General features: G+C 42.5%; 1 protein-coding gene and 1 non-coding gene across 2 annotated transcripts in view; one reads left to right on the forward strand and one right to left on the reverse strand.

Moving 5' to 3' along the window:
* Positions 1–15791, reverse strand: part of ANKDD1B (ankyrin repeat and death domain containing 1B) — a gene marked incomplete at its 5' end in the record, with an annotated part of 67310 nt that overhangs the window by 5120 nt on the left and 46399 nt on the right. Inside the window, 2 exon segments of the mRNA XM_045162169.1 lie at positions 14149–14396; positions 14948–15142. Coding sequence (XP_045018104.1) covers positions 14149–14396; positions 14948–15142 — 443 coding nt within the window.
* LOC112577894 lies at positions 15284–15400 on the forward strand. Its single transcript, XR_003102093.3, has one exon. It is a non-coding gene; the product is annotated as a U5 spliceosomal RNA (small nuclear RNA).

Below are 15791 nucleotides of genomic sequence, written 5' to 3' on the forward strand. Positions count from 1 at the left end.
CAGTTTTTGTATTCTCAAGATGAATAAGGTTTGCATGACCATTGCAGAATACTTGAGTACTGAACAGCCAGCACAGTGGTATGTTGCAAACTGCAAAACTCTAAATGGGAATAATATCTAATAAAAATATAAAGCAAAAGATTTGATTTTAACAACTTTTAACTTAGGATTCCTAAGGTATCTGAATAATCACTGGCTGCTATTTCAGCTCTTCTATCCCCACCTAACAAAAGCTTCATCATTTCTGTGCAGCACATAAAAATGTCAAACATTTGAGACGTGGATAGGACTGACCTTTACTAATGGTCATAATCGTTTTCATTATTGGTTTCTTACTAGAATACATATATCCTCAGTAGTATAATTCATCAATGCGTTTCTCTAAGATTGGCAGGGGTCACTCTGGCTCACTGCATTGGGAGGTCCCCAGCAAATAAATAATGTGATCACACACATTTCTCCTCCAAAAGCTAACTCCACCAATGGCGCAGACTTTAGTCAATATCCCATGCCTACTCCCCCACCAAATTGCCCTTCCTCCTTTCTTCTAAAAGAGATCTCCTGATTTTAGCTGGGCATTTGGCCACCCGAGTATTTCCCTATGTGAACTAAGTACTGGCCAGCGGCATGTAAATGAAGCAGCACATGCAACTTCTGGGAAGTATCCTTAAAGAGAAGAGGGGTGTCATTCCCCTTCCTTCCCTCCTCCTCCCCAAGTGGAATGCTGACATGATGCCAGGAGCCCAAAGAGCCACGTTAGATCAGCAAGTGAAGGCCATCTATTGAGGAGGGTGGAGTAATAAAACAGAAAAGGGATGAATTTTATTCAGAATAAATATCAATAATGATAACACTAAAGCAATGTAGAATTCAACTTCCTGGACTCCTATCCAGAGATTTTTCTATTCTATCATACCACCTTTAAACAAAGATGAGGGGTTGGAATCTTAACCAAATTACTCATGCATGCTCAGTTGCTCAGTCATGTTGGATTCTTTGAGACCCTATGGACTGTAACCTGCCAGTCTCCTCTGTCCATGGAGTTTTCCAGGCAAGAATATTGGAGTGGGTTGCCATGCCCTCCTCCAGGGGATCTTCCCGACGTAGGTATCAAACCCCCATCTCCTGTGTCTCCTGCATTGGCACGTGGATTCGTTACTACAGCGCCACCTGAGAAGCCCTTGGAATGAGCAATAAAGGATGTTTTAGACATAATTTGGGGGCATAAATCCTTGGAGCCCATATGGCGCCTCATACAAATTACAAATGGCATACCTTTGTCAAGGTGGGTATAGTTCAAGTTCCCCTAGATTTTGTGCAGTGCACAAGCCACACATCTATACTGTTTCCCCAAGCAAAAGATGCTGGTTCTCATTTGCTTTCCAAAGGACCCGTGGAAAGTCTGCTCAGAGATCCTGAAGATGATTAAAATGAATGGTCAAAAAGAATCTCAGAAGGCACTTCTCTGGATGTCCTGAGGCTAAGACTCCCCGTCCCCAATGCAGAAGGCCTAGGTTTGATGCCTGGTCAAGGAACTGGATCCCACATGCCACACAAAGACCCAGAACAGCCAAATAAACAAATAAATATTTTTCCTTAAAAAAAAGAAGAAGAAAGAAAGAAAAGAAATAACCTCGGAAGAAGTTCCAACCTCAGAAACCCATGTTTCTATGCTTAGAGATCCAGAAACTTATCCTGATAAGTCTCTCACACGGCTGAGTATTTGTGAAATGCAACCCCCACCAATTCAAATGATTTGTCTGCTAGTCCAGACACTGAGACCCAGGTGAACCTGAAAATTACAGCTGAAAGTAATCAGCTTCTAATCAAAAGAGCTAGTAATGAAATTAAGAAGAACTTCATTCTGCAGGCATTTAGCAAGCATCTAATTGTATGCTCTCTAAATTCTGGCTTGTAAAGCCGTCTGAATCACCATAATTAGCCTATTTGGGAAAGGCAGCATTCTGAGAGCCAGAGGTTTCAAGCTCATAGGAAAACCATTGCAGGGAGTGTGGCTGGAGTAGAAAGGCAGATACTTGTGCTGTTGAGGGTGCGTGGCCCTCTGGGAGCTTTGTGATACTGAAGGCTGAGAGGACAGGGAAAGTCAACTTTACCCAAAACTTGGCTCCTTCTTTCCCATCCAGTGTGTGTGTGTGTTAGTCACTCAGTCGTGTCTGACTCTTTGTGACCCCACGGACTATAGCCTACCAGGCTCCTCTGTCCTCAGGATAGACCAGGCAAGAACACTGGAATGGATAGCCATTATCTTCCTGACCCAGGGATCAAACCCAGGTCTCCTGCATTGCAGGCAGATTCTTTACCATCTGAGCTCTAGGGCCAGTCCAGACCTTCGTTCAGTCTTAGAAACAGTCACTTATCTTTGGTAAAAATCATGGGAACAGGGAGAAAAGAGAGTTTTTATCATTAATTATATACATCCTGGATGCCAACTAGACACCAAACCTGATGAGAAAAGAGGGAGGAGGAGAAAGGAAACCTGGAAAATACATCATGAAGCCCAGGAAACTGTGGCTTTTGTTTTGAAAAGAGAATCGAGCTGTAGCAGAGACATGTTCACTGGAATATTCAATCCACTTGCGTTAGGGGCCCAACATAAGTTCCCTGCCCAATGCTATGGATTCTCTACTCACCAGACTGCCCTGGAGGTGTTGTTAATGAAAAAGTAGAATAAAGTACAAAAAGAAAGCACGAGAAGCTACTAATGCTAAATGTTAACATCGGGCTGGACAAAAGGTGCTTTGCGTTTTCTGTAAGATATCGTGACAGAAAAACCTAATTGAACTTTTTGGCCAAACCAATACCAGCACTAAATGTTAGTGGAAGTTAATGAGCCACCACGGGTGGAATTTCACCGAAGTGATGGAAATATGGCTGGTTTTGTTTTCCTCCACAAACTGTAACAAACATGTTTTCCAAACTGTATTACTTTTATGTTCAGAAAAAGAAAACTGACATACAGAGACAAGCAAAATAACATTTCACCACTTCAGAATCCACAAACATGAAATGTGTGGTCCTGAAATGGACTAGGGAGGATGCAGGCTTGCTGTGGGAATTAGGGATGCCCTGAGCTCATGACTAGTGAGGGTAGAGATCTGGAAGGAAAAACTGCAACTTCTAGAAGTGCTGGGGAGCCAAGCAGCCAGTAGCTTTGGCTTTGATGCTCAGCCGTGCCTCTTACAATGGCCTTGATGTCATCAAAAACCTCCCGAGTCTTCTCTTAAAAACTGGGATAATTTCATCCACCTCGCAAAAGAGACGCAAGAATTGAACAAAGATGTGATTGTGAGTGAGTGTGAGAACCTAGCAGAGCTGCCGCACAATGACTTCTTTTATATCTTTTCAGGAAAGCTGGGACCTAATAGATGGTCACCCAAGCCCCTCCATGATTAAGCCTGAAGAATTGCATCACATGCAAGAAATAAAGTTGGCCATCTTTAAAAACAAATATACAACACGGCTTAATGGCGCAAGCAACCCAAATGTCCCCTCACGGATGAGCAAAAGGTGGTATATTTACAAGGGAACCTTATTCGACCTTAAAAAGGAAGGAAATTCTGATACATGTTGCAATGTGGTTGAGCCTTTGTACACAGTCACAAAAGGGACTATATCATATGATTCCACCTAGATGAGGTACCCAGAGCAGTCAAATTCAGAGACAGGAGGTAGAATGGGGCTAGGAGAGGAAGAAACGAATGTTATAGTTTATAGAGTTTCAGTTTTGTAAGATGAAAACATTCTGGAGGTTGGCTATATAACGAAGTGAATATTCTTAACACTACAGAACTGGACATTTAAAAATGGTTAATGGGGACTTCCCTGGTGGTCTGGTGGTTAAGATTCCATGCCACCAATGCAGGGAGCATAGGTTCAACCCCTGTTCAGGGAACTAAGATCCGACATGCTGCACAATGAGGCCAATAAATAGCTAAATAATTTTTTAATAAAATAAGAAAATTAAAATGGTGAAGATGTACATTATATTGAATACATTTTACAATTAAAATATCTAAATAAATTTTAAAAGCAAGTTTCAGATCAGATCAGATCAGTTGCTCAGTCGTGTCCGACTCTTTGCGACCCCATGAATCGCAGCACGCCAGGCCTCCCTGTCCCTCACCAACTCCCGGAGTTCACTCAGACTCACGTCCATCGAGTCAGTGATGCCATCCAGCCATCTCATCCTCTGTCGTCCCCTTCTCCTCCTGCCCCCAATCCCTCCCAGCATCAGAGTCTTTTCCAATGAGTCGACTCTTCACATGAGGTGGCCAAAGTACTGGAGTTTCAGCTTTAGCATCATTCCTTCCAAAGAAATCCCAGGGCTGATCTCCTTCAGAATGGACTGGTTGGATCTCCTTGAAGTCCAAGGGACTCTCAAGAGTCTTCTCCAACACCACAGTTCAAAAGCATCAATTCTTCGGCGTTTAGACACATATAAATTTATTCATTGTAGTTCTGTTTATAATAGCAAAGGGTTAAGAGCAATTTGAGCTTCCCAGGCAATGCTAGTGGTAAAGTACCCACCTGCCAGTGCAAGGGTCATAGGAGATATGGGTTCAATCCCTGGGTGGGTCGGGAAGATGCCCTGAGGAGGGCATGGCAACCCACTCCAGTATTCTTGCCTCAAGAATTCTACAGACAGAGGAGCCTGGTGGGCTATAGATGATAGAGTTGCATAGAGTTGGACACAACTGAAGAACTTATCATAAGCATACAAGGATAATTTAAATGCCCATTAGTTGGAAACTAAACAAATTATGTTATGTTCTCACCACAGTCCATTATGTAACTGTAACAAAAGAAGAAACTCTCTCCATGTGCTTATATACTTATATATAAAGTATACTGCTTTATACTGCTAAGGGAAAAATGCTAAATATAGGACAATGTGTTGTCATTCAGTCCCTCAGTCATGTCCAACTCTTTGCAACAAATGGACTGCAGCACACCAGGCTTCCCTGTCCTTAACCATCTTCCAGAGCTTGCACAAACTCATGCCCATTGTGTCAGTGATGCCACCAACCATCTCATCCTCTATCATCCCCTTCTCCTCCTGCCTTCAATCTTCCCCAGCACCAGGGTCTTTTCCAATGAGTCATCTCCTTGCATCAGGTGGCCAAAGTATTAGAGCTTCAGCCTCAGTATCAGTCCTTCCAATTAATATTCAGGTTGATTTCCTTTAGGATGGACTGGTTAGATCTCCTCACAGTCCAAGGGACTCTCAAGAGTCTTATCCAGCACCACAGTTTAAAAGCATCAATTCTTTGGTGCTCAGCCTTCTTTACAGTCCAACTTTCACATCCATACGTGACTACTGGAAAAACCATAGCTTTGACAAAAAGGAACTTTGTAAGCAAAGTAATGTCTCTGCTTTTTAATATGCTGTCTAGGTTGGTCATAGCTTTTCTTCCAAGGAGCAAGTGTCTTTTAATTTCATGGCTGCAATCACCATCTGCAGTGATTTTGGAGCTCAAGAAAATAAACTCTGTCACTGTTTCCACTGTTTCCCCATCTATTTGCCATGAAGTGATGGGACCAGATGCCATGATCTTCATCTTTTGAACGTTGACTTTTAAGCCAACTTTTCCACTCTCCTCTTTCACTTTCATCAAGAGGCTCTTTAGTTCCTCTTTGCTGTCTGCCATAAGGGTGGTGTCATCTGCATATCTGAGGTTATTGACATTTCTCCCGGCAATCTTGCCTCCAGCTTGTGCTTCATCCAGCCCAACATTTCACATGATGTGTCTGCATATAAGTTAAATAAATTGGGTGATAATATACAGCGTTGACATACTCCTTTCCAGATTTTGAACCAGTCCATTGTTCCATGTCCGGTTCTAACTGTTGTTTCTTGACCTGCATACAGGTTTCTCAGGTGGCAGGTAAGGTGGTTGGTATTCCCATCTCTTAAAGAATTTTCCACAGTTTATTGTGATCCACACAGTCAATGACTTTGGCATAGTCAATAAAGCAGAAGTAGATGCTCTACTGGAACTCTCTTGTATTTTCTATGATCCAATGTATGTTGGCAATTTGATCTCTGGTTCCTCTGCTTTTTCTAAATTCAGCTTGAACATCTGGAAGTTCTCAGTTCACATGCTGTTGAAGCCTAGCTTGGAGAATTTTGAGCATTACTTTCCTAGCATGTGAGATGAGTGCAATTGTGCAGTAGTTTGAACATTCTTTGGCATTGTCCTTCTTTGGGATTGAAATGAAAACTGATGTTTTCCAATCCTGTGGCCACTGCTGAGCTTTCCAAATTTCCTGGCATATTGAGTGCAGCACTCAATATAGGGCAATATAGGTATATACTATTGTAAAAAAAGGATGGAGGAATAGACTAAGGGTATAATATATTTATGTTTGCTGTTTATACATAAAGAAACTCTGGAAAGAAAAGAAGAAATTTATAATAATGGGTATGTATGGCAAGGATAGCATGAGAGCCAGACAATAGAGGGTATGGGTGGATGAGAAATGTTTACTGGAAAACATTTACTAATTTGTAAATTCTTGGACCATATGAATTTATCGTCTTTACAAAAAAATAAATAATTTGCATTTTAAAATATATTTTTTATTGTTGGGAATAAACATTAACAACTTATCTCAATTAAAATTGGGATGTTAATATCAAGATACAGGTTTGTCCAATTTAGGTCCATTTCACAAAGGATAGACTACATAGAAGAACTGTACAAAAATGATCTTCATGACCCGGATAATCAAGATGGTGTGATCACTCACTCAGCCATCCTGGAATGCAAAGTCAAATGGGCCTTAGGAAGCATCACTATGAACAAAACTAGTGGAGGTGATAGAATTTCAGTTGAGCTAATTCAAATCCTAAAAGATGCTGCTGTGAAAGTGCTCAATATGCCACTCAATATGCCAGCAAATTTGGAAAACTCAGCAGTGGCCACAGGACTGGAAAAGGTCAGTTTTCATTCCAACCCCAAAGAAAGGCAATGCCAAAGAATGCTCAAACTACCACACAATTGCACTCATCTTACAGACTAGGAAAGTAATTCTCAAAATTCTCCAAGCTAGGCTTCAACAGCACATGAACCGTGAACTTCCAGACCTTCAAGCTGGATTTAGAAAAGGCAGAGGAACCAGAGATCAAATTGCCAACATCCGTTGGATCATAGAAAAACCAAGAGAGTTTCAGAAAAACATCTATTTCTGCTTTATTGACTATGTTATGTGTGAATATCCTGTTCATTATACATAGACATCCTAGAAAGAGTAGAAAAATGGCAAATTTTTACAGCAGAACAATTTTAGGAACAAGAAAGAGGAAAGGAAACAAGAAGGGAAGGGAGCAAAAGAAATAAGCAAGGATCTTTGAAGGTAATACCTAGATTAACTGTTGAAAAAGTAAAGCAATAATCATTTTTCTAAACAGCAGGAAACAGATCCTCCAATGTACCTTTCATTGTACCTTTCAATAACCCTTTGAAAAAATTTCCATATACCTTTCTAATATTTTAAACCATACTTTTATATAAAAGTACTTAATACACTAAAACTAACAGCCACTGTAGCAAGTTATCATAAACTCCTGGTGAATTATATTATAGTTTCTAGTGACATCTTTTTTAGTCCTGTTTACAGCAGATTGCTGACATGGTTGCTTGTAGAATTCTTTAAAATTGGTGATGACAAAGATGAAAAAATGAAAGTGGTTTTACTGACTTATCTTGGACGCTACTTTGGTTTGTATCCTTATTCACAAATAAAGTTAAAGGGGAGTTTCTAAGCCCAAATTGGACATACTAGAATGTAGCTCTAGACTGCAAACAATAGCAAGGGTAACTCATGTTTTGTCAAACCTAGTTTATCACCGATTTAGCTACTAAGGAAATCAGATGTTTAAACAGTTCTCATATTTTTGCAATAATTTATTAATGAGAAGCAAAGGATAGTAAATTCTTTGGAAGCAAAATCAATGTCCAGAATGTGGGGAATATGGCATGTGTTTTACTTACAAGCCAAACATCCTTTGTCTGAAGCACATCCGACTGTCTCCAGACATCCTGGGGGCACCAAGTTGGTTTTTCTTTGCAGCAGAAGATAGTCATGCTTTTTTTCTGTGTGTGTCTTTCCTTCTTTCCTTCCTTCCCTCCCTCCCTTCTTTCTTTTTGTTTCTTTCTCTTTCTTGATTTGTTTGATTCAACACAATTTACAGTCCAAAAAACTATAGGGGAACGAGCCACATATGGACTGAACTTCTAGGAAAATTTTTTGTTATGCATTATCAATATCTTCTACCATTATTAATGATTGCATACAGTAAAAATACAGCTTTTACACTCTAGTTGAAATCTATTATATTGTTAACAATCAGTCATAGGTTATGCAGTGGATTTCAGCTTGATGTATACACTCCAGTTGGTTGCTAAATTCTCTGATGTTATCTAATAGTAGAGAAATGTAAGATTATGCTGGATACAGTTCTCATTGCTTTTAAAGAAAAGGCAAAGAGTAGATAATCAAAACACAAACACCAGGTAAAAAGAAATCGTGGTCATTTCAAGAACCAGGAATCTTAAGAAGGCGAAATACTAATCAGATGACTGAAGACACAAATTATGTTTCCTCAGAAGAACCTCACAGTCTTGCATTTTGCACTGGGGACAAATCATTTATCTGCTGTGGATTTCTTGCTTAATCACAAGGTCAAGGTGGATATTGCTGATAAAGTAAGCCCATCATTTGGTAGAAAGGATTCAGTTCAGTTCAGATCAGCTGCTCAGTCATGTCTGACTCTTTGCAACCCCATGGACTGTAGCACGCCAGGCCTCCCAGAGTTTACTCAAAGTCATGTCCATTGAGTTGGTGATGCCATCCAACCATCTCATCCTCCGTCGTCCCCTTATCCCCCTGCCTTCAATCTTTCCCAGCATCAGGGTCTTTTCCAATGAGTCAGCTCTTTGCATCGGGTGGCCAAAGTATTGGAGTTTCAGCTTCAGCATCAGTCCTTACAATGAACATCCAGGACTGATTTCCTATAGGATGGACTGGTTGGATCTCCTTGCAGTCCAAGGGACTCTCAAGAGTTTTCTCCAACACCACAGTTCAAAAGCATCAATTCTTCAGCGCTTAGCTTTCTTCACAGTCCAACTCTCACATCCATACATGACCACTGGAAAGACCATAGTCTTGACTAGACGGACCTTTGTTGGCAAAGTAATAGCTCTGCTTTTTAATATGCTATTTAGGTTGATCATAATTTTCCTTCCAAGGAGTAAGCATCTTTTAATTTCATGGCTGCAGTCACCATCTGCAGTGATTTTGGATCCCCAAAAAATAGTCTGACACTGTTTCCACTGTTTCCCCATCTATTTCCCATGAAGTGATGGGACCAGATGCCATGGTCTTCGTTTTCTGAATGTTGAGCTTTCAGCCAACTTTTTCACTCTCCTCTTTCACTTGCATCAAGAGGCTTTTGAGTTCCTCTTCACTTTCTGCCATAAGGGTGGTGTCATCTGCATATCTGAGGTTATTGATATTTCTCCCAGCAATCTTGATTCCAGCTTGTGCTTCTTCCAGCCCAGCATTTCTCAAGATGTACTCTGCATATAAGTTAAATAAGCAGGGTGACAATATACAGCCTTGACGTACTCCTTTTCCTATTTGGAACCAGTCTGTTGTTCCATGTCCAGTTCTGTTGCTTCCTGACTGGCATACAGGTTTCTCAAGAGGCAGGTCAGGTGGTCTGGTATTCCCATCTCTTTCAGAATTTTCCACAGTTTATTGTGATCCACACAGTCAAAGGCTTTGGCATAGTCAATAAAGCAGAAATAGATCTTTTTCTGGAACTCTCTTGTTTTTTCCATGATCCAGCAGATGTTGGCAATTTGATCTCTGGTTCCTCTGCCTTTTCTAAAACCAGCTTGAACATCTGGAAGTTCACGGTTCGTGTATTGCTGAAGCCTGGCTTGGAGAATTTTGAGCACTACTTTCCTAGCTTGTGAGATGAGTGCAACTGTGCGGTAGTTTGAGCATTCTTTGGCATTGCCTCTCTTTGGGATTGGAATGAAAACTGACCTTTTCCAGTCCTGTGGCCACTGCTGACTTTTCCAAATTTGCTGGCATATTGAGTACAGCACTTTCACAGCAGCATCTTTCAAGATTTGAAAGAGCTCAATTGGAATTCCATCACGTCCACTAGCTGTGTTCGTAGTGATGCTTTCTAAGGCCCACTTCACTTCACATTCCAGGATGTCTGGCTCTAGGTGAGTGATCACACCATTGTGATTATCTGTGTTAACCAGTGTTAACTGCTAGCTATTTCCTTTCACACTTGTCTGCCTGCTTATCTGGTGTACAAGTCTGAGTACCCCATCATCACTGCTGGTCAGTAGGTCTTGAGCAGAATCTCAGCCTCTCTTATGCACATGTATGTGTATACACACACTTACATGATTTTATACAGAGAGTGTATTTTAAATAATTTATATATAAGAAGAATTCTTTTTTGGAGAAGGCAATGGCAACCCACTCCAGTACTCTTGCCTGGAAAATCCCATGAAAGGAGGAGCCTGGTAGGGGGCAGTCCATGGGGTCGCAAAGAGTTGGACACGACTCAGCGACTTCACTTTCACTTTTCACTTTCATGCACTGGAGAAGGAAATGGCAACCCACTCTTGCCTGGAGAATCCCAGGGATGGGGGAGCCTGGTGGGCTGCCGTCTATGGGGTCGCACAGAGTCGGACACAACTGAAGTGACTTAGTAGCAGCAACAGAATTCTTTTTATAACTTCAGTCTTCTCTGGTTTTTCTTTTTTTGCGTCACTTCCTCTTCTCCAGTAACTGCATTTAGTAATGAAGGATCTGTTTGTTTATTTCTGTACTTTTTCTCTTGCTCATATAATCATATCCACATTGCTAGCTTTCCACCTACTTACCCACTTACAATAGATATAGATACATACATAAACACATATGAGTTTTTTTGGTCATTGCTTGTTTTATAAAAAATGGAATTGTACTATATTTTCTCTGCATCTTATTTTCCACATTTAATAGCTACCTAATGGAAATCTCTCCAATTGTTATAGCCCTAATTAATTATTTTTAATCCCTACATGATGCAGTGTGACTGTTCCCTGATTTGTTCAGTGTTCCCATATTGATGGACATTTGCTTACCTTGTTGTCAGTTTTAAGGGTTGCAATTAATAACCTTGTTTATATAACATTCAGTTTAGTTCAGTCGCTCAGTCGTGTCTGGCTCTTTGTGACCCCATGAATCACAGCACACCAGGACTCCCTGTGCATCACCAACTCCCAGGGTTCACTCAAACTCATGTCCATCGAGTCAGTGATGCTATCCAGCCATCTCATCCTCTGTCATCCCCTTCTCCTCCTGCCTCCAATGCTTCCCAGCATCAGAGATTTCTCCAGTGAGTAGATCCAGAAATGCAGGAGACGTAAGAGATGTGGGGGTTTGATTCCTGGGTCGTGAAGATCCCCTAGAGGAGGGCATGGCAACCCACTCCAGTATTCTTGCCTGGAGAATCCCCATGGACAGAGGAGCCTGGTGGGCTGCATACAGTCCATGGGGTCGCAGAGCTGGGCATGACTGAAGCAACTACGCACCACTTATTGAATGTTTATCAGTGTGCTTGGCCCAGAGGAAAGCTGTGTCCACACATTATTTCAGTGAGAGCTCTAGAGCTTGGCACATTGGATACTTAACAAATCATTGCTGAAAGACTTAAACTATTAATCCCCTTTCCTATAATGAAGAAACATTTTTATTTATATTTGAGGAAGTCAAGGCTCAGAGACGCTAAGTACCTGGTCTGAGGTCCCCAAACTGGAAGGTGGCAGAGCCAGGCTTGAATTCTGATCTGGTGGCTCCAGACACCTTGCTGTACTGTCCCCCTTCTCAGAGGACATGGGCATTGCCCATGTGCTAGGGAGCAGCCCTTTCCAGGCTTTCTCACAAGGCAGTACCCTCTGTGGGGTGGGCATTTGGATTTCAGTGGACCTCCTCTTCACGGTGCCTGCTGAACTTCATTCTCCATTGAAGACTCTCTAGAAGTTAATCAGTAATATTCATTTTATTTCATCTCTTTTAGGAAACTTTCACATTTTTTTACCTCAATCTTAAAAATAATAACAAAAACTTTTGACAAATGAAGTCTATAAATTTCTTTTACCTCTTCTAAGTATGACTGAGCAACCATACATTTTATAGCCTGGAGGCAGACAGACTTGGGCTGAGGTCTGGGCGTATATTAAATATGTGGGTTGAGCAAGTCCTGCAACTGCTAAAGTGCTCAGTGCTTGCCTCTGTGCAATGGGAAGAATAAAACCTATTTCACGGTGGCACCAAGGCATGATTTTGAGGGATGTCTTGACCTCCATGTCTCTTTCTATCAGCAATATCTCCATTCTTTGATGTAAATGATTTTCATACTTCCTCAATCTTATGTACAGATACCTCTGCCTGTGAGCAAAATGGCAAGCCATTCTCCCACCCCTTTCCAATCGGACACCAACCCTAAGCCACTCCCATGTAGCAGCATCAAAGCAGCCATTGCCGGGATGCTTAAATGAGTTAATGATGACGGAGCACTCAGCAAAGAGCCTGGCCCATGGTAGGTGCTCACTGAATGGTAGTTGTTGTAACAATTATTATAGGGTGACACGCTGTCTGGTTTCCTCAGACTGACAACCACCATCAAACAGCATTTAATGTCAGGATGAAGAAGTCAGACACTCCAGTTTGATCCATGCTAACTGGGAGTGTGGCCTACGATTGAATTCCATTCAAATCAGCAGATGAGTGTTCACAGCTGGTTTTGTATGAGACACAGGACTGTCTTCCTTTTCAGTGGGCTCTGGAGACAGCTGTGTGGGGAGGATCAGACAGGCTGAGGGGGCTCAATGACCACAGCAGGTTTACGGGGTGCCTTCCCCACTTCTGCAGCTTCTGCTGGCCTTCCTGTCTGTTATCTCTTCAGCTGGCTCTGAGTTTGCCCTGTCCCACTCCTCTCCCTCCATCTCTGACCATTTGCTGGGGAAAAGACTGAAGAACCCTGACTATGCAGAGCCAGGTGTTCAGCTGAAAGATCCTAAAACGAAGCTGCACTGAGAAGCATATGCAGAATGAGCAAATCTTGAGTCCCCTGGGTCATCTAGGGAGAGGCGTCTCTGAGTCCCATTCCTAAAGAAACCTGGATTCTTCCATGGGAGAGACAGGCTGTCCTTTTCCTGAGATCTGTGAGTGGGGTCAAGGATATTAGCCAAAGCCAGTGGGAACTGCGATCCAGAGCTCAGGGTCCGCTAATTCATTGTTGGTACCACATTTGTATTTGCTTAAAGGTATTGTGGAGCTCATGAAATGCACTGAATGGAAAAGACTGCTCCACCTTCACAGCTGCTTTTCTTGCCCAGTTTCTTATCCACAGAAAGTGACTGAGAGCCTGTACACCTGCCCAGAGTTACTAATCCTTCTCATTAGCCTTGGAGGGAACTCCAAAAGCTCACAAGGAAAGCCGAACAGGGAGGAGGTTTTTATTAATCAAATGGATGTAAGTAGGCCCAGAAGACATTGGGTAGGACAGCAGAGATGGAGGGCACTGGGAAATATTTTGAGGTTTCTCCCAACTCTGTAGCTCTAAAAAATATGTGGCCCCTCCAGAGGAGAGAGATTAGAGCAAGCAGAAGTTAAGCGTTAAGTTGTCTAGATATTTTTATTCTATGTGTATCTTCCACCCAGTAATCAAAAATAAGTACTCAGACCAAAAAGTCTGGAGCAGGAGGGACACTAAAGGGAACGGCCTCAGAGGCCACTCATGTATCTGGATATTTACAAAGTCTGGTGGTACAACATGAGGTTGGTTCCAGCTGTGTAAAGAGAGGAACTTCCATTGGTTTAAAGGAATCTTTACAGGAAATCTCTAGAGGTCCAAATGCAAAGAAACTCATCCTTGTTCAGAAGGCTGGAGATAATGAGCATGAGGATCTGAGAAGACAGTTTCTTCTGTGGACCTGTGGTCCACACCTCACAGCCTTAGATTTCATCAAACCTGTTGCCTCTCGTCTGGGGAGAACTGACCCAGCGGCTCCCATTCACAGCAGTTCCATGACTTCAGAAGCAACGCACTGCTCTTCCAGCACTTTTTGCTGAATGTTCTTTTTCTCTCTCAAATATCCAGTTATGTAGGGACCCACTGCTTTCCCTTTTGCTGAATTCAGCTGCGAATTCCTCATAGCAGAGTGAAGGGAAATTTCATGAGGAAGACACACCCAGGAGGCACCAAGCTCCTCGCGCTGGTCTCCACCGGCCTCTGCTGGGAAGCCCTCCAGGACACCCTCTCTGGGATCCGTGTGGGAAGGGATGGTCAGGTTGGACTTTGGGTGCCCAATTAATGGCTGTTTGTGAAACTTTTACTCAACTTGGTGACTTGTCAAATAACCCTGCTGCTGCTAAGTCGCTTTAGTCGTGTCTGACTCTGTGCGACCCCTTAGACGGCAGCCCACCACGCTCCCCCGCCGTTTTTTTCCGGCCTGCGCAGTTTGAGGGATCTTAGTTCCCCTACCAGGAAAGGAACCAGCAGGGAGTGAAAGCTGGAGCCCAAACCACTGGACCCCCTGGGAATAGCCAAAGCTCCAGTTTTAAACAGGACACGGCTATGAGTTTTTCTCAAACGGCAGAATATTCCAGAGTGTACATCTTGGACGTGCACGGTACAGAGAGACAAAACACCTGTGCGCCCACCACGCAGTTCAAGAAAAAGGAAATTGTCAAACTTTGAAAACCCTCAACCCACCGAAGGGAGGAACCACGGTCATGAATTTGGTGCCAATCACTTGCCTTTTTTTTTTTTTTCTTTTTCAACTTAACAGCAAAGTCTGTAACAGAACTCAAACTCAGACATACACATACACAAAACATCTGAAACCCGGGTCTCCGCTCGGTGCGGCGTGTGGACGCCAGCCCGCCCGCCCGCCGCATCGCCCCCTAGTGCTGACACAGGGGCGCTGCGTGGAGACAGCTTTCCGGAGCGGAGAGGCCGCCCACTTGCCTTATTTGCATACCCACCGTGCCCTGCACACCGTACACGTTTAAAATTATAAAACTTCAAATTTTCTTTTACCTATGTGTTCTGAAATTAGACCATTCTTTACAGAGTAATCTAGAAATTTTTGTTCAGGCACTGGCTCTCGGTGTTAACTAGTCACTCTCACTGATCTAGGAGTTTCTGTTACCCGAGCTGTGAATTGCAAGACTGCAGGTCGTACTCTGGTTTCTCTTCAGACCGTATAAATCTTTCGCCTTTTACTAAAGATTTTCGTGGAGAGGACCTAATTCTGAGTCTAAAACTAATTTTTTGAGGCCTTGCTTCGGCAAGGCTACTAATGTTTGTTAATGAAAGACTTGTAATGCTTAATTTAAAAAGCGGCTTAGGTGATAAATAGTATGTCTACGATGTGTGGGACCAGTTGCTCTCTATGTGAAAAAGACTTAGCCCACTCCAATATTTTTACCTGTGAAGTCTTATAGGGAAATCCTCATAGCCTGTACATGCAAGATTATGCTCGGTTATTTCAGTTGTGTCTGACTCTATGCGCCCCCATAGACAGCAGCCCAGCAAGCTCCCGTCTCTGGGTTTGTACAAGGAGGAACAGTGGAGTGGGTTGCCAATTCCTTCTCCCATGCGTGAAAGTGAAGTCTATCAGTCGTGTCAGGCCTTTACCAATCCCATGGATTGCAGTTTAACAGGTTTTTAATCTCCATGGCATTTT

Source organism: Bubalus bubalis, chromosome 11 (assembly GCF_019923935.1).
Source record: "Bubalus bubalis isolate 160015118507 breed Murrah chromosome 11, NDDB_SH_1, whole genome shotgun sequence".
In the NCBI taxonomy this organism is placed as follows: Eukaryota; Metazoa; Chordata; class Mammalia; order Artiodactyla; family Bovidae; genus Bubalus; species Bubalus bubalis.